At 38.6% G+C, this 19,800-nt stretch overlaps 1 protein-coding gene and 1 long non-coding RNA gene across 2 annotated transcripts; both read right to left on the minus strand.

Annotated features, from left to right (window-relative positions):
- Nucleotides 1-959: 959 nt before the first annotated feature.
- LOC149188446 (uncharacterized) lies at nt 960-11,996 on the minus strand. Its single transcript, XR_016256270.1, has 2 exons — nt 11,941-11,996; nt 960-1,129 (listed from the first exon to the last, which is right to left on the minus strand). It is a non-coding gene; the product is annotated as an uncharacterized LOC149188446 (long non-coding RNA).
- On the minus strand, nt 2,361-11,878 carry LOC149188447 (uncharacterized). The gene is made up of 5 exons (XM_089412383.1): nt 11,753-11,878; nt 3,892-4,063; nt 3,186-3,729; nt 2,908-3,072; nt 2,361-2,729 (listed from the first exon to the last, which is right to left on the minus strand). The coding sequence occupies exons 2-5, from the start codon at nt 3,972-3,974 to the stop codon at nt 2,361-2,363; spliced, it is 1,161 nt and encodes a 386-aa protein (XP_089268509.1). The 5' UTR covers nt 3,975-4,063; nt 11,753-11,878.
- Nucleotides 11,997-19,800: the final 7,804 nt, after the last annotated feature.

The following is a 19,800-nucleotide window of genomic DNA, read 5'->3' on the forward strand; positions in this document are numbered from 1 at the left end:
TGAGCAAAGAAGGAGCTAAAGGATAGTTCCAGATCTGTAGTAATTTCTGTAGCAACTTTGGTTACAAACTTCTGGTTAGGGCTTCTGGATTGATTTCAGTTCTGTAGAATTCATTTTATGATTAAAATCTGCCCTGAAGTTAACTCTGAACAAGCTTACACTCTTGAATTTTGGTTAATCTATACATACATTGTTCTGTCAAGCTCAGGTTTTGAAGATTGGATTGTATGAATTGATGTATATTGAATTGGACTATTCATTCTGCTCACTACAGTGTTACAATTATTGACACAGTGTACCAAAAAATACATAGAGCAAAGGAACTACAACAATATGTGAGCTGTTTGTATCAAGAAGACAAGAATTAATTGGCCAATGCTTTCATGGCATACCTTTATGTTCAGTACTGCTGCCCATGATAGGCATTAACCAGTGTTTGGATTGGGTCAAAACTGTGTAATGAGCGGGTTGATCAACAGACCCGCTTGACCAACATAGTCCCTCTCATGTGTGTTGAGTAGATGTAATAAATAGGCGTTGAATACGAATAAGAGAGGGGTGTAACCATTAGTACTTGATACTGTACTTCAATGATTGAACTAAAGGATACATAAGAGGTATATGACAGAAAATGCAGCTGGTATTAAGTACCCAACCTTGAACCTTAAGGTCAAAACTCTTTGCTAATCTAATTGAAATTCATAGCCTTCATTCAGGCCTCTCCAAAATATTTGATAGAAAGCAGTCAGCATAGTCATTCAGATCAAACAGTAGTAAAAAAAATGTTTCAAGTGGATATTAAGTCAATTCAACTGATACAAGAGTTCAAAATATTAGTAGCCCGCTTCATTTTCATTGAGTTGCCAATAGTTACAACAACATTTTCCAGTTGCAGGATCAGATCAATCTCTATTTTTACCTAGAACAAAATGAACTATAGAGAGATGACTGATCGCTGATCAATGCATTGACATCTAATGAGTCCAAAGAGCAAGGAGATCTGCCTCCTAGATAGGAGGTCCACTTGAGAGTTCTGTTCCTTGAAGATGTGGCAGAAAGAAATCGAATTGAATCATTCTTCATAGCTTGGATTTGCAAGAGCCAGTGGGATAGTGAGGGGACAGTTTCACTGCAAAGAAAAGCAAGAGAGTTTTGTGTAAGATTCAAATTCACATGTTATTAAAATAATTGAAAATTTGCAGTTCCTTACTGAAATTATTCACTCAATTGTCAATTAAGAGGAAAGTGTAGTAATACAAAGAGAATTAATTGCTTTACATGCTACTTCTCAAGGGCGGAATGACCTTTTGTGCTTTTCAGGCATGCAGATATAAATTAGAACATCAAATTATGTACAACACAAAGGCAATCTATGTATCGATCAGCTAATAAGGAAAATTAATGCACTGACAGAAGTGAAGAGCAAACAGAACATATACAAAATCTAGACGCATATACAGAGGAACCCACAAGTCCATACCCAGACCGATGTAGAGAGATCTGAACGTATTTCTATTTGCAGAACACAATATTTTGCGATATTTTAAAGAAAGTTCAGACACTGGTTTCAATTTCCAGTTAACAAGAATCGGAGTGTTGAGAACAAGCTTATGCATACATGGACAATAGAAACACAAAAAAGAATAAATGCTCTTTGCTCACCTGCTGAGAAGCATCGCTTGGCTGATGTTCTAGATCCTGTAATTTTTTTCTCCTTTTCCAAAAAAGCCTTGTCTTCCTCAACAAAAAGAGGCTATACTCTTCCCCAATCCATTTTTCAGATGCAGAAACACGCCCACCAACACTCAGTTGCATAAAAGACTTTTGTTCTCTAATATTCTTTGCCGAGGAGAGGAAACCAGCATGGCATCCACCAAGTAGGAACAAAGAATGTGGAAGATGAACTGGACAGTCGAACAGAACATACACAAAATCTAGACGCATATACAGAGGAACCCACTCAGCATACCCAGACCGATGTAGAGAGATCTGAACGTATTTCTATTTGCAGAACACAATATTCTGCATTCTCACCAGTATATGAAAATGGCATGACAAACTCCTGCCGTTAAACAATAAGGAGCTTTCTTTCTTTTCATTCCAGTAGAAAATAAATGCCCAAAGGAAGAGTAACTACAGGTATAACAGTAGCATGAAGATGGTAATCCGAACCATCAAAACATTCATCAGAGTTGTTTATTTTCAGCCCAACAGAAACTAAAATGCCCAGAAGAAGAGTTCTTATGTTCAAATAATAATAAAGACAGATATAACAATACCATGAAGATGGTATTCCAAGCTTCCAGCAGATATGAACTCGTAGACCAGAGAAAGTCAAATCCTACAGAGGATAAAATGTGTCAATCTGTACGGACAATGACATCCGAACTATCCAACAGGAAGCTGCTGTGTACATGGAAATCTCGCAAACTGTATGTAACGTCGGCAACGTCTTCGAGATATTTTTCATACGTCAGTCCTGTTAAGGATGGACACAGTTCGAGCAGCAAACTGTCCTTTAGGATGCATTTGTATTGAACATTTGCCTCTGTTTGGATTATGCAATTCAATTGCAAACTGCGTCGATATGTGGTTAGCTGTTTGCATGTGGAACAATTAAGTTGGTCCATGATAACTGTTCCAAATGTATCGGCGGGCAGAGAGCAATTGTTACAGATTATAACAAAGGGTTCTGCATGTATGTTTGCTATAGTCAGCATTCCTTTAACCTGGTCCATGTTTCAGTACAAGCCTAGCGTTAGATATTGTAATAAAAATGCTAAGAGGATGTTAAATGAACGTGCGTAATTTAGGAGAACAGGAAATAAAGATTTATAATATATATTTTGTGGAGTATGAGAGGACCTTTGTTGTTGAGGCAGGTAGTTTTCTCAGGTCTGCAAGTACCCTGTCTGAAGTAACGGCTGTAATGAATGTGGATCTGCAAGTGCGTAATGACCCACGTTCTTTGCCTCGGGCAAGATTTCGAAACAGCACCATTGGTGCTTCTTGTTTCGAAATTTGTTGTTGGATGGATTTGAAAATTGGCTTAAATGTACTAAAAAGATGCACCTGCGTTGCAAAATGTACTAGTGTTAAATGTAATTGCTTTTAAGTAAATGGTTACTTAAAATGTATAGATGATTTAAATGTTAAAAAGAATAAATGGTTGAATTTGTATATACCGTGGCTTTGTCTTTTTGAGCTGGGCCATCCTTGATAGTTAGGACATATTGACCAGCTATTTCTTTCGCTGCTGTTACAAGGCCGACAACTGTGCCGATTGCAAACGCAGCTGTTGTGCTGGTGAGCTGGTTAATAGTCGTCGTGGGAACAAATCTGTATTCCGTACAGATAGGTGAAATTGGTTCCAAGATGCTCTTCCCATGCAAAACAAGTATACACGGACAGTCTCCATGGTCGTAAACTGTCTTGGCAGAGACCTTGAAATCTGTAATACAGATTCCCTGGCCCACTACAAGTTTCGCTTCAGTAGCAGCAATCAGGCTGTGTGGCACATTTAGCGTAATTGTCATATTCCCTCTGCTGTCCACTAGGTCAGCACGTAACAATTCAATTCCGTGGACTTCGTCGACCAGTGTTTTGTATATTACTAGAACCTGGCCGTGAAAAGTTGTTCCCATTTTCAGCCCTTTTAACTCCTGTATTGTGATTGTTCTGCATAGTTGATGCTTGGCTGCTATCTCAGATGTACTTTCCTGTTTCTGCCTGTAGAACAATATTAAAGAATCTGAATTAACATTATGTTTGTACTACAAAACTTGATGTACTTTCCTGTTTCTGCCTGTAGAACAATATTGAAGAATCTGAATTAACATTGTGTTTGTACTACAAAACTTGTAAGAATAGATTTGAAGGTTTTTTAGTTACTTTTTAGCAGTTTCTGAGACGTCACAAGTCTCTGAGAGGGAGCATGTCTCTGGAGCAGGTACTTCTTCGTGCTGTCTTTTCATATTAATTATCTGTTTACCAGTCTCTGATCTGAAAGGCAGCAAGGCTCTGGAGGAGTTACTTCTTCGTGCTGTGTTTTCTTATTAGTTATCTGTACAACACGAGTACAAGCTATTAGGTCTACAAGCAAAACTTGTTCCATGTAATAATAAATATGTATTCTATTAGGTCTACAAGCAAAATGTGTTCCATGTAATAATAAATCTGTGCATAACGTTATTCTATGTGTCGTTACATACCTAGATCAGTTAACGCAGAGTGTTGCAAGGGAGCTACAAGAAATAGACTTTCAGTATGGCCATTGGGGATTGATATTGCTCGGATAACACAGCATTTGTTTGAACAGAGTGTTGCAAGCGAGCTACAAGAAATAGACTTTTAGTATGGCCATTGGAGATTGATATTGCTCGGATAACACAGCATTTGTTTGAACAGGGAAATATGAAGTTTCCTTGAATATGAAGTTTAGCAAATTGTAGAGAAACTTGTGTATCAATGCTACTTTGATTTTGCTACACGCTAAAATTGATTTGTTCCAAGGGTCATTAGAGCTGTAATAGCGCATAGAATATGCTGTGATCAGACCAATAAGCCCATGTTACATTTATCTCACACTGTTTCATAGGCAAAGTTGTCCAGATATGGTCTATTACTGTGTTTCGGTGCGGAGATAGTTTGCTTGTTATTTCATGTAAGTTTTCCATTTCCATAAATTGTACAAAGAGTTTGCTACGAGTTGTTTCTTGTTGTATGTCAATGTTCAAATCACCAACAACTAAAAAAACACAGTCAGTATATGTAGTTTGCGACTTTGCTTCCTGAATTATTTGCATTATTGTGGATACTTGTTCAAATGGTGCTGCATAAATGTTCATTAAACAAATTGGTCGTTGGAAGTACATGTCAATTAGGGTAAGCTCTGTTTTGTTCTTGCAAAATGTCTTTCTTGCTCTAATAGGTATTTTTTTGTTTATGCAAGTAAGAACTCCATGTGTAGAATGTGCAGCCGCAAAATTGAATGATAAGAATTCTTTGACTACTGGTGGAGTGTACAAATGAGTTTCTTGAAAACATAGAATCATGTTGTCCATTAAGTCATTGTGATGAATCACGTCACTAAGATGTGCACGTAGACTACGTGTGTTCAGGCTTGCAATCGATAAAACATCCTTGTTAACAGATTTCTTCTTTGCGAATTCTAGTTTCCATGCACCAATTGTTTCTAGCCGTGCCATCTCATTGATTATTTTGTTTTTGACATGGAAGTTTTGTTGTGTCAATTTGTTAATCAAGTATAGTGAGTCAATAGTTCGAACACGTGATAATGCAGTGTAGACTAGACCATGTTTTGTGACACCAGTTGGGTCAAATGCAAGTTGATCCAATGTCAACCCTTGTGTCCGATGTATTGTCCGGGCACAGGCTAATTGGATTGGAAATTGTTTTCGAATTGTAATTTGTAATTTGTTCCGAGACATTGCTAGCGATTTTGCTATTCGAAAGATTGGTGTCCAATTTGGCATTATATTTATGTCGTATAGTTGTTTGAAGTTGCTTCTTTGTTGTTTCCCAATTTCTGGGTCTGAAAATTCTATCCAGACAATGTCAGGCCTGTTGTTATTAGATGAATAGGATTTGAAAATCCCTTCAGCACCATTTACTAATCCATCGTTTGTATTGTAATTTCCTGCATATAGTTCAACTAACATGTTCTGTTTAACTGTAATTGTTGATGGCAGTGAGATTGTTTTATCAAAAGCAAAATAACTCGACCCAGGAAGCTCGTAGTTGTCAATTGCAACGAGCATTATTTGTTCCCCCTTTGTTAGGGAAAGCATTTTCACATTGTGAATATGGACATCTTTGTTGCGATAGAAAATGTGTGGGAAAACTGGGCTTGAAGGTGGGACCCTATAGCAGTTGTTGTTTACATAAGCAATATCTTCATCTGTTTGCATGTTTAATCTCATCCTATTTAGTACATCAATGAACAATGGGTCTTTTTGGCGCATGGCTGTGTGCAGTTGATAACATTTTATTTTCTCTGGCCAGAAGTCATATGGAATTGTGTTTTTGTTGATTTTTGGGTTTTCAAAGATCAGGGAGTCTCTGACTGGGTTTGCCTGGTAAAGATCGCCGGAGAATATCGTGTCAACATTGCCAAAGTATGAAGTTGGTGTGTGTAAGATTTGTCGCAGGCGCTTATCAATTTGATATAGTGTTGTTGCACCAACGAGCGATGCCTCATCTATGAGGAGGACACACAATTGTTGGAAATGCTTTGATAATGTGTCCAATTTTTCATTGTTTAGTGAGGGGCAATCTGCTTTGTTAAAGGGCAAATAGAATGCAGAATGCAATGTGACACCACCAGCATTGAAGGCAGCTTTGCCCGTGTATGCAGCGATTATTCCTATTAGTTGTGATGGGTTATAAGGCAATGCCACATTGTGTATGCGTACTAAGGATTGGAAGATTGCCTTGGCTGTGTGTGTCTTGCCTGTTCCTGCACCTCCTGTTAATAACAGGTAGATTAGCTCGTCTGGTCTGTACAATTTCCTTGTTATAACATCAGTAACTATGCTTGCTTGTTCGGTGTTTAATTGTCGCATTAATTCATAGTACTCTACGTCTTCAAGTATACGTGGTTGTTTCACGATTTCATATGGCCTTGTAGATGGTAGAGCAAACTTCTTGCTATCTTGCAAATGTCCCAAGTCATTTTGGAAGTCGTAGTTTTCATATTTGTCATCTATCGATTTGTTAAATGTTATAGTTTCTGTTTCATTTGATTTCAAACTATCTATGTCAAATATTTCTCCAGTTTCTGTTTCTACTGTGTGCATTGCGTCATCTATGTCACCCCATGTAGTTGTTGTAGCAAATTTGAACTTTTGTTCATTTTGCTTGACTATTTCTTCGACCGCAACATATGCAGCTTGCCAACTTGTGTGATGTTGCTTAATTGCAGTTTCACTTCCTCGATAAGGATAGTATAACATCAATTGCTCTCTACAGTGATTTTCAATGTCCTTGTATTTGTTATATCTAACAGATCGAATGACACATGGTCTACTTGATTTTCTGCGTTCTTGTCCTTTCTTTGTATAGCTAGATGCAAATTCTGCTAAGCAGACATGTTCAATAGCAGTAGGTCGGAGAGCATAGTAGTCAGTAATTGATGGGCACATTATGTCTTCTGAGTCATCTGCTTCCTTCTGCAGATCTTTTTGTCTTTTAAGAACAAATGCACGATCATCGACAGGAGATGTGTTAATAAATACACATTTCCGTGAACTGGAGTTTAGTGGGAGCGATAACACAATATGCACTGCTTGTTGTGCAGACATTTGTTGCAAGTTGACCAAAGCTTTCCCTAAAGAACTAATGGTATCTAGGATATCAGATTTTGTTTTCACATGATTGTCGCGTATGTTTTTAAATGTTCTTGTGAGTGTTTTATCTTCTTTTGTCATATAAGAACTGCAATACATTGCAGCTGCATATGAATCAAGTACAAATTGGGAATCAGTGTTTGCAATCCAAATTCCTGGAATATGTTTAGCGAAGTTGTTTGTCCAGGTGTCAACTGGGTTCCTTTGCAATAAGAGTGTTGTTCGATTTAGTGTACATTGGATAGCATGTATGTATTCATTGTGTACTAGTCCAAGGTTGGCTAAAAAGCTATCAAATGTATCATTCTCACTGTATCTTGTGTTGTTTATTGCTTCGAAGATTAGCTTTGCATGTGCTTTTGTTTTATCACTATCGAATTCAAGAGGCTCAAGTATTTTTGTTACTTTCATTGGTGGTACTGGGAAATTAAATCTGCAATTAGAATTTGCACGCTTCCTACAACTTTTTGTGTGACAATGGTGTTGTAGAACTCTAAGTTCACTTGCAAGTAACAGTGAATTAGTTGACAAGTAATTGTCAACGAATTCTTCGACTTCAATATTTGTATTTTGACCATAGATTGGTGCAGATTTTATCCATAGTAAGCCATGTTCATGTTCACTGCCCCGGTTTTGGAATTCAGTTACATAGAAGTGGTCAGTGAGCTCTCCATAATACTTGTGATCATGAGATATCAATTGATGTAATGCATCCCTCCTAGATCTATAGTAACGTACACAAGTAACAGGGTCGTTTCTTATTAATGAGCTAGGTTCATTTTCATCAAGTTCACCTGTGTTTGGTCTTCTAGTGTTTTGTTTTATGTGTCTCAATGCATGCATTAAAGGATCCCAAAGATGCTCCGCACTGCTAAAGGAAACAAAGAAAGTGGGCGGCCCTAGTTGTCGTATCATTGCATAGAGTTTGTTCCGTATTTGCTGGTGGTAGTCAGGTGAGGTACGAATTGTTTTTAGGTCCATGTACCCAATGTCAGAATTTAAAATACGATCTAGGTTTGGTTTTGACTTAACGTCTTTTGCAACTAGTTTTCTACCTTTCAACTGCCCTTTTCTAATTCTAATCCACATTGTATTCAACACCTGATTTATGATAATGCGAATTGCTTTATAGAACAGGTTTGTAGTATGATAAGCAAAATCGTGGCTTTTATGCAGCACTTCCCAGTGGCAAATCTTTTGATATGTAAAGTTTTTGGAGATGTCAGCTGGGCGTTTGTTGCCATAGAAAAGCGATGGGAAACTCATTTCTTCTGAGTACTTATCTTTGAAGATTCCTAATGGCATGTATCCAGCAGCAGGTGCAATGTTAATTTGTTTATTTACAAGGTCATGGACGGTGTGTGCATCAATGAATCCATGGACCAATGTTTTTGTCGTTGGTTCATCGTTGTCTTGGTTATCGTGTTCGCTATCTTCAGCGTCACTTGAACTTTCATAAGCTTCTTGGTTTTGTAGGAATGCCTCTTTCCAATTGTCATTTATGGTAGCGTTCTCGAGCTTGTAAAGCATCCTTTTGCATAATTGTTTTAATGCTTTCATCACTTTGTGAACTCGAACTCGACCAAATGCATAAGCACTTTTGAATCTTAAACTCTTTTTGAGAACAACGGCAACCGTGTCAGTGTCTTTTATAGTTCGAGGCAATGCAGATTGGATTCTGGAAATGTTAGTGGGGACATTGATGACTCCTCCAGTTAAGCCCAGTTGCGACTTCTTATGTCGATGGCCCATTTCTTTTATTTGCAAGAAGGGCAATCTTAATGCGACTAGTCTTTCCTCTAGTTCAGTGAGGTCTCTCAGTGTTCTAGTGCCATTGTTTCTTCTTATGTGTTCAGGGACTGCATATTTAGCAATTGTTTCATGTTCAATTGCTTTTTTGCAATGTTTACAAATGTAGCAATTTTCAACACGAGATTTAACATTCTCGAAACTAGTTGATAGTTTCCTAATCTTATTTTGTTTTGCTTGACATTCTTGTTTCACAAAGCAGATGTCTCTTTTGAAAAAAGTTGTTTCACATGATGAACAATTGAAAATAGGTGTGTCACTTACTTGTCTTTGATATATTTGATCAAACTCTGATAATTCTGGTAATTTGTTCATTGATCTTGATTGAATCGAGAGGTCGGATTCTCCTGATTTCTTTGATTGTGCTGAACGATCCTTTGATGTTGTTGCAAATCGATTGTAGTCCATGTTTTCTATGACTATTTCTTGTTTCATTGTTGCTGTGTTGAATGCAAGTCTTATTTTCTCCGTTTTCGATTTTGTCCGGATAATGCCTTTAAGCAAATGCAAAGATAAGCTTTTTGTCTCTTTGCCTAATGAACAAGGGATTACAATTCCTGTTTGTGCGTTGTTTCTAATTTGTTTTTTCAAGTTTCTAAGTGATCGAAATCTCAGTGTCTCGAATTTTACTTGGTTCGTTGATCGCGCTGATAGATCCGTTGATCTTCCTGCAGATGGGCTGTAGTCCATGTTTTCTATGACTATTTCTTGTTTCATTATTGTTGTGTTGAAGGCAAGTCTTATTTTCTGTGTTTTCAATTTTTCCCGAATGATGCCTTTAAGCAAACGCAAAGATAGACTTTTTGATTGTTTGTCTAATCGACAAGAAGTTACAATTTCTGTTTGTCTGTTGGTTCTAATATGTTCTTTCAAGTTTCTAAGTGATCGGAACCTCCGTGTGTCACTAACATCTTTTGTGTGCGGTGTGTCACAAATATCTTCTGTGTTGTTTAGAATTACTTGTTGTTCCATTGTACTTCTGTTATATTGAATGCCTATGTTTTGCCTTTTCGGATTTTCCTGAGCAATGTCCTTAAGCACATGCTTGTTTAAGTGACAAGGTGGTTTTAATTTAGCTTCAATTGGTTGACATTTTGTCTCAGGTTGTGGTTCAATATTGTTCTTTGAGGTATCGGCTTGTTGTTGGAAGGTACAACCAATTGTAGGCTGCCTATGAACCAAAGGCTCGAAGTGCCCATTCAAAGGATCATCGTCATGGAACAGTATGTCACGAGTATTTGTTGTAATACCTGAATTGAAGTGCAAATACAGTCTCATCTTTGTTTTGGACCAAACCCTAATTGGAATTTTCAACCAGTTTGACAGCCAATGGATGCAGAAAATATCTCCCCATAGACCTCTAGATGCTGGGGGTATATTGTTTGAGGCAGATTTAGCCATTTTGTCTAAATAGATTTCACGGTTGCTAATGTTATGCATTTCTTTCAGTGAGGCTTCATGCAGTTCATGTTCATAAGACCAAATTGCCTCACTATCTTGTTTTTTGAGACAGTTTCTAAAATATTCTATTGTTCCTTTCCTTAGCTCCACTGATGTGTATCGGAAATCTAGCAAAAGTTCTAAACTATCGAATAAACAGTCTCCAATTAGATATGAGAAATTGTCCACACGAAATAAGTCATGCTTTTGCAATACCAATTGCAACTTGTGTTTATCAGACATAGGTGTGTCACAAACATCTTCTGTGTTGTCTAGAACTACTTGTTGTTCCATTGTACTTCTGTTGTATTGAATGCCTATGTTTTGCCTTTTCTGATTTTTCTGAGCAATGTCCTTAAGCACATGCTTGTTTAAGTGACAAGGTGGGTGTAATTTAGCTTCGATTGATTGACATTTTGTCTCAGGTTGTGGTTCGATATTGTTCTTTGAGGTATCGGCTTGTTGTTGGAAGGTACAACCAATTGTAGGCTGCCTATGAACCAAAGGCTCGAAGTGCCCATTCAAAGGGTCCTCGTCATGGAACAGTATGTCACGAGTATTTGTTGTAATACCTGAATTGAAGTGCAAATACACTCGCATCTTTGTTTTGGACCAAACCCTAATTGGAATTTTCAACCAGTTTGACAGCCAATGGATGCAGAAAATATCTCCCCATAGACCTCTAGATGCTAGGGGTATATTGTTTGAGGCAGATCTAGCCATTTTGTCTAAATAGACTTCACGGTTGCTAATGTTATGCATTTCTTTAAGTGAGGCTTCATGCAGTTCATGTTCATAAGACAAAATTGCCTCACTATCTTGTTTTTTGAGACAGTCTCTAAAATATTCTATTGTTCCTTTCCTTAGCTCCACTGATGTGTATCGGAAATCTAGCAAAAGTTCTAAACTATCGAATAGGCAGTCTCCAATTAGATATGAGAAATTGTCCACACGAAATAAGTGATGCTTTTGCAATACTAATTGCAACTTGTGTTTATCAGACATAGAAGACATGATGACGACTAAGTGTTCGATGCAATATTATGTTTACTGATGCAATGCAGTTACAACCAGAGAATCATAATAACAAGTTGAACAATGAAAATGATTATAGAACACGAAGTGATTGTGTGCACCTTTGGGACCGCAAATGTCTGCTAAGCTGCGGAGACTCCTTATGTCAGGTAGCATCCACTGCGCAGGTCTGATACTGAAGTTCGAAATATGACTGCCAAGATAAAGAAGAACGTAAACCCATTGATGTAATGCAATTACAACCACAGAATCATAATAGCAAGTTGAACAATGAAGTGATTGTGTGCACCTTTGGGATGAAGTTCAAAATATGACTGCCAAGATAAAAAAAGAACCTGCAGTCCCTGCTGTAGGTTAGGATCAGTCAGTGTAAATCCATTGATCAATCTATATCAACCCAATGCCCTTGTTTTTGCTAATTATGCAAGTAAATGCAATGTCACATAACTTGGAAAGGCAAATCAAACAAACTAAAAGCAATGTAATGTCAGTAGTACCAGTCCCTGCTGTAGGTTAGGATCAGTCAGTGTAAATCCATTGATCAATCTATATCAACCCAATGCCCTTGTTTTTGCTAATTATGCAAGTAAATGCAATGTCACATAACTTGGAAAGGCAAATCAAACAAACTAAAAGCAATGTAATGTCAGTAGTACCATCAAATTTGACACTGGTTGGAAGCTTTTGATGCAATGGAGCAAGCCACACCAAATTGTTACAGGTATATTGTTTCTCTTTCTTATGCTGGCATTTAAGACAAAAGAAAATGACTTATTTCGCTAAGCTACTGCATCAGCAAAGTAATCCCTCTGGAAGCACAACTGACAATAATGGCTTTAAATTACAACCCAAGACATTGAGATTTTTTAGCAAAGAACTGGGAGGTGGCCATGATGAAAGTGGCATTCAGGAATATGATAACACACTGCTTGAAGAACTGCCAATGAATGAAACTTTGAATGTTTTGTCTACTGGTAATCAAAGGGGGAGTTAGACAGATTCCTATAACTATTGTTGCTTGCAATCCATTGAGGAATCTATATCAACCCAATGCCCTTGTTTTTGCTAATTATGCAAGTAAATGCAATGTCACATAACTTGGAAAGGCAAATCAAACAAACTAAAAGCAATGTAATGTCAGTAGTACCATCAAATTTGACACTGGTTGGAAGCTTTTGATGCAATGGAGCAAGCCACACCAAATTGTTACAGGTATATTGTTTCTCTTTCTTATGCTGGCATTTAAGACAAAAGAAAATGACTTATTTCGCTAAGCTACTGCATCAGCAAAGTAATCCCTCTGCAAGCACAACTGACAATAATGGCTTTAAATTACAACCCAAGACATTGAAATTTTTTAGCAAAGAACTGGGAGGTGGCCATGATGAAAGTGGCATTCAGGAATATGATAACACACTGCTTGAAGAACTGCCAATGAATGAAACTTTGAATGTTTTGTCTACTGGTAATCAAAGAAGGAGTTGGACAGATTCCTATAACTATTGTTGCCTGCAATCCATTGATCAATCTATATCAACCCAATGCCCTTGTTTTTGCTAATTATGCAAGTAAATGCAATGTCACATAACTTGGAAAGGAAAATCAAACAAACTAAAAGCAATGTAATGTCAGTAGTACCATCAAATTTGACACTGGTTGGAAGCTTTTGATGCAATGGAGCAAGCCACACCAAATTGTTACAGGTATATTGTTTCTCTTTCTTATGCTGGCATTTAAGACAAAAGAAAATGACTTATTTCGCTAAGCTACTGCATCAGCAAAGTAATTCCTCTGGAAGCACAACTGACAATAATGGCTTTAAATTACAACCAACAACTGTCTGAGACATTGTTATCATACAATTAACTTGAATGTTGACTCTCACCATAGAAAGTCTGTGAGCTAGACATAGCGAATAAGAGATAGCATAAGACAAGCTACGATACAATAAGGGATAAGCAATGGTACTACTAAGATGAAACCGGACCCTGGATGTGACTGGAAATGCTGAGATTAAACATTAAAGCCAAACAAATAGAGCAGATCTTGTAGCAATACAGAGAGCACCTTCAGATCAGGTTTTGATCATGCAAGTTGAAAGTATGAGTATGGCATGCCCTTAACAGGATTGGGAAAGCTGCAACTACACATTGCAAGAGCACCTGAAGATGGAGATGGGCCTTACAATTGGGAAAAGAAGTGTGTCATGAGAAGAGGCATCGATCTAATGACCCTTCTTACAAAAGTTTTTCAAGCCACTGTGTCAAATTCAACTCAACACAGAAAGCAACCTGAACTGATTCATTCACACGTGAAACTCCTACCAGTCAGTAAGTTTGAATACCCAACAAGTTTGACTTGCCACTACTCATTGGCAGTACAACACATGTAATAGAGATTCACAATATGGATAAAGGATAATGTTAATGTTTACAGTTCAACAGCCTAAACGATTTTATAGGGTGACTTAAAATCAGTTTATATTGAGAATTAAATGAAAATTTAATTATATAACCAGTGGGGTAGTGGTTCAATATGGTGGGAGGTGTGCCTTCTCAAGCTTCCCACCATGGATCCAATCTGCCTACAGGCATGTGCTTTGTGTCAACCCCCATGCATGTAAGGCCATGGAAACTCTTCCACAATCTAACTTGTTGAAGGATCATTCTCAAGCGAAAAATGCAAGTATGTTGTTGCCTCTTGGTCCAATTGACTGTTTTTGTTCATGTGAGGAGATTAATAAAGTTTTGATTTCAATTTCAAAGGATTACAACAATCCCTGTACAACAGAGCTTACAAAAATTCTATGATAAAGTGTTAAAAGAAGATTTCTGAAGGAGAGGGCATTGAACTCCAATGACAAGTTGAAGGGAAGGAAACTGGACCCTGGATGTGACTGGAAATGCAAGTACATTGTTGCCTCTGAAATTCATCATCACAACAGCAACATGGAGAAAATCCTCATTCAGTACAGATAGAATGGTGCAGCCATTTCTCCTTATCATGAACAATGAATCAAGAACTCCCATATTGTTGTACTTGCATCCTAATTTGTCTCTTGGTCCAATTGACTGTTTTTGTTCATGTGAGGAGATTAATAAAGTTTTGATTTCAATTTCAAAGGATTACAACAATCCCTGTACAACAGAGCTTACAAAAATTCTATGATAAAGTGTTAAAAGAAGATTTCTGAAGGAGAGGGCATTGAACTCCAATGACAAGTTGAAGGGAAGGAAACCGGACCCTGGATGTGACTGGAAATGCTGAGATTAAACATTAAAGCCAAACAAATAGAGCAGATCTTGTAGCAATACAGAGAGCACCTTCAGATCAGGTTTTGATCATGCAAGTTAAAAGTATGAGTATAGCATGCCCTTAACAGGATTGGGAAAGCTGCAACTACACATTGCAAGAGCACCTGAAGATGGAGATGGGCCTTACAATTGGGAAAAGAAGTGTGTCATGAGAAGAGGCATCGATCTAATGACCCTTCTTACAAAAGTTTGTCAAGCCACTGTGTCAAATTCAACTCAACACAGAAAGCAAGCTGAACTGATTCATTCACACGTGAAACTCCTACCAGTCAGTGAGTTTGAATACCCAACAAGTTTGACTTGCCACTACTCATTGGCAGTACAACACATGTAATAGATATTCGCAATATGGATAAAGGATAATGTTAATGTTTACAGTTCAACAGCCTAAACGATTTTATAGGGTGACTTAAAATCAGTTTATATTGAGAATTAAATGAAAATTTAATTATATAACCAATGGGGTAGTGGTTCAATATGGTGGGAGGTGTGCCTTCTCAAGCTTCCCACCATGGATCCAATCTGCCTACAGGCATGTGCTTTGTGTCAACCCCCATGCATGTAAGGCCATGGAAACTCTTCCACAATCTAACTTGTTGAAGGATCATTCTCAAGCGAAAAATGCAAGTATGTTGTTGCCTCTGATATTCATCATCACAACAGCTACATGGAGAACTCCCATATTGTTGTACTTGCATCCTAATTTGTCTCTTGGTCCAATTGATTGTTTTTGTTCATGTGAGGAGATTAATAAAGTTTTGATTTCAATTCCAAAGGATTACAACAATCCCTGTACAACAGAGCTTACAAAAATTCTATGATAAAGTGTTAAAAGAAGATTTCTGAAGGAGAGGGCATTGAACTCCAATGACAAGTTGAAGGGAAGGAAACCAGACCCTGGATGTGACTGGAAATGATGAGATTAAACATTAAAGCCAAACAAATAGAGCAGATCTTGTAGCAATACAGAGAGCACCTTCAGATCTAATGACCCTTCTTACAAAAGTTTGTCAAGCCACTGTGTCAAATTCAACTCAACACAAAAAGCAACCTGAACTGATTCATTCACACGTGAAACTCCTACCGGTCAGTGAGTTTGAATACCCAACAAGTTTGACTTGCCACTACTCATTGGCAGTACAACACGTGTAATAGAGATTCACAATATGGATAAAGGATAATGTTAATGTTTACAGTTCAACAGCCTAAACGATTTTATAGGGTGACTTAAAATCAGTTTATATTGAGAATTAAATGAAAATTTAATTATATAACCAGTGGGGTAGTGGTTCAATATGGTGGGAGGTGTGCCTTCTCAAGCTTCCCACCATGGATCCAATCTGCCTACAGGCATTTGCTTTGTGTCAACGCCCATGCATGTAACGCCATGGAAACTCTTCCACAATCTAACTTGTTGAAGGATCATTCTCAAGCGAAAAATGCAAGTATGTTGTTGCCTCTGATATTCATCATCACAACAGCAACATGGAGAACTCCCATATTGTTGTACTTGCATCCTAATTTGTCTCTTGGTCCAATTGACTGTTTTTGTTCATGTGAGGAGATTAATAAAGTTTTGATTTCAATTTCAAAGGATTACAACAATCCCTGTACAACAGAGCTGAGTAGTCGCAAATTTTTACACGCGTCAGCAAGTTTGACCCGCAAGTGAAATGGCATTTTTAGTTGCATTGCAAGAGCACCTGAAGATGGAGATGGGTCTTACAATTGGGAAAAGAAGTGTGTCATGAAAAATTGTGCCTTCAACTAAGGCATTGATCCTAGAATGGCAGCTAAGACGGACAGGAAACAAATACAGCCTTCCTCCATCAAATTGAAAACTGAAAACACACCAAAATGGAGCATCACAACAAGGCTTAATAAAAATTTCACTTGCCACTACTCATTGGCAATTAAAAATTTAGAACTAGCTTCCAGTAAGTTGAGCTTAGGAGCAACCAGTTAACTCGCAAGTACTGCTATGTCAAACTATGACATGTGAGTAGTCGCAAATTTTTACACGCGTCAGCAAGTTTGACCCGCAAGTGCAATGGCATTTTTGCCCAAATCTTAGTGGTCCATATTGCCAACAAGACATTGATCTTAGCATAACAGGTCTAGCGAAGGGAATTTTGTCTTTTATCTCTCGATTTTGTCTAGAGTGATTAATCAACATATTATAGCTTCAACCAGAGTCATGAAATCCATTCCAGGTGCTGCTGGTCATCCGTTGATTTTTGACTGCTCTGCTAATTTTATAGTAAAAGCATGGGAGGCAGCAAACTATGTAAAGGAGTGCCCTAGCCTCACATAAAAGCAGCAAAAACATTCCATAATGGATTGTTAAGCAAGCTAATGCTTAAAATTAAATTCAATGAAGAAAAGCATAATGGCTAACCCTGGTAAAGATAGGGGAGTTGCTGCTGCTCATGGAGAGCCACAGGCCTTCAAGGATGAGTACAGATGGGCAAGTCTGTTCTAGAAGGAAAAGCATGGGAGGCAGCAAACTATGTAAAGGAGTGCCCTAGCCTCACATAAAAGCAGCAAAAACATTCCATAATGGATTGTTAAGCAAGCTAATGCTTAAAATTAAATTCAAAGTTACATAACCAGATACATGCAAACTTAAGCAAAATTCTTATCTAACTTATGAAGTTATTAAGACACGGACATTCTACAAGCAGGCTAGACGGATGCAGAGATTAGGGATGTGAATCTACACTGTAGGCTGAGAGATACATGCTGTCTAATCAGCAAAGAAATCCAACAATTAAGAACCAGAATCTACATTAGAAACAAAGGGAAACATGATGGCTAACGCATTGATAAACATGCTGCCTAACCACTAAATAAATCGCAATTTAGCGTTCCAATAGCAATACAGTGTGCTGTTGGTATTATCAACGGATTATCTGAAAGAAGAAATGCATGCAGTTACATAACCAGATACATGCAAACTTAAGCAAAATTCTTATCTAACTTATGAAGTTATTAAGACACGGACATTCTACAAGCAGGCTAGACGGATGCAGAGATTAGGGATGTGAATCTACACTGTAGGCTGAGAGATACATGCTGTCTAATCAGCAAAGAAATCCAACAATTAAGAACCCTCCCTGACCCAACGAAAAAAGAATACGAAAGAATTCAAACTCTTATACAAGAGAGGCACTGTAGAAGCTCAGGAATGAAAACATAAAGAGTACCTGAAATAAACCAGTGTAGTGGACCCGAAGCGAAATAACAAGCCGCGAAGTAACCACGAAATCATGTATAAGCTTATTATATAACAAGAAAATTACGTTACACGTAGCGGACGCTACATGCATAATGTCACCTGGAATGAAATGTGTACACAAGACAGGTACAAATGGCCTAAATTACCTTAACCCCCATCAAATCAGCTTAGGTGAGGGCGCAACAGATGTTGAGGATATCGCCTGAATCACCTTAACCCCCATCAAATCAGCCTAGGTGATGGCCCAACAGATGGTGAGGATATGGCCTGAATTACCTTAACCCCCGTCAAATCAGCTTAGCTGATGGCCCAATGAAAATACCTTCCGAATTTCTTATAACGCCAAGCTAGAGCTCCTCCCACGGAAGACGAAGTTAAGCAGATCAATTTGGGCACGGACGATGAACTAAGCCCGATATTCATCAATGCCCACCTTGCTCCTGAGGAAGTAATGTAGTATACCCAACTCCTCCAGAGGAAAGGCCTTCTATCCGTCCCCTCTAAGTCTTCCTTCTCAACCCGGCCTCTAAGGATGAGCGGCGACCGTCAGTCCGCATTTTCCACCCAGCTCTCAGTCCCGGCTGCTCCCGCCCCCTCACAGAGCCGTAGTTGCAGGTCGAACAACGCATTTCGCAGGTGCATTTCGCTGATCCTTAGCGGGGTATGATAGGAGCCGGGGTATGATCCTCTGTCTCTTCGAGTTCAAGAAAAAATGTTAGGGTCCCCCCCATCCTTCCCCCCCTTCCCCCCCTTCCTTCACAGTTATAAGGCTCGATGGACCCTTACGGAGCCGGCCCCCGGAGGGTACAGAATGGATCCCTTGTCTCCAAGAATAAAGCTTTATCTGGCTCGAAGGGGCCATACCGAAAAAGGAAGGCGAGCCTCTGTCTGGCTCGAAGAGCCCTTTATCTAGCTCGAAGCTTTATCTTGCTCGAACTTTATCTGGCTTTATCTCGCTCTTAACAGAACGTGCGAACCCCCATCAAATCATATCCACTGCTGCGAAGCCCTTGGAGCATCCTTCACCTTCCACCCTTGCTCCTGAGGAAGTAATGGCCTGAATCGTTTCCACGCTCATATCTGAGGAGCCTGGGTTTCTTACCTTGAGCCAAAGAACTACTTGCTACCTTGATTGCTACCTTGAAGAGGCCCTGAAACCTTGAGCCTGGGAACGCATTAATCGTTACCCTGGCAATCTAACCCACTTACAAAAGAATAGAGCTTCGACCCTTGAGCTGAGATAGATACTACTGCCTGACTCCTTAGCCGCTTGGCTGCATGGGACATTACAGGTAGGTGTTTCAGTGATGCATAGTTTGAATATATCCAGGTGACTATAGCGGAATCGTCATTTCACATCATCATTGTGATAGAGACGAGTGGTTTCAACCAACAAACCGAGCCATGCTACCATAAGCCCACCAAAAGAAAAGCAGCCATGCCGAATAGTTGAAATAGTGGAACAGCGATGCACCTGTTAATACCCTGCAACAACACCTGCACAACACCTGTTAATACCCTGCAACCTTAGCATATACATATACCTGTTTACGAAATAACGAAACCTGTTTACCAAATAACGAATTAATGCTAGCAT

This window comes from Pinus tabuliformis, chromosome 3_1 (genome assembly GCF_031772625.1).
Source record: "Pinus tabuliformis cultivar Carrire ecotype Pingquan chromosome 3_1, CPIR1, whole genome shotgun sequence".
NCBI classification, from domain to species: Eukaryota; Viridiplantae; Streptophyta; class Pinopsida; order Pinales; family Pinaceae; genus Pinus; species Pinus tabuliformis.

Bases quoted from the DNA above. Each gene is read 5' to 3' on its own strand.
- LOC149188447 (XM_089412383.1), bottom strand. From the start codon at position 3,974: ATGAAAAGACAGCACGAAGAAGTACCTGCTCCAGAGACATGCTCCCTC. The intron at 3,730-3,891 runs GTAACTAAAAAA...ATTGTTCTACAG, and splicing joins GTCTCAGAAACTGCTAAAAA to GCAGAAACAGGAAAGTACAT. The intron at 2,730-2,907 runs GTACTTGCAGAC...AACATGGACCAG, and splicing joins CAGCCGTTACTTCAGACAGG to GTTAAAGGAATGCTGACTAT.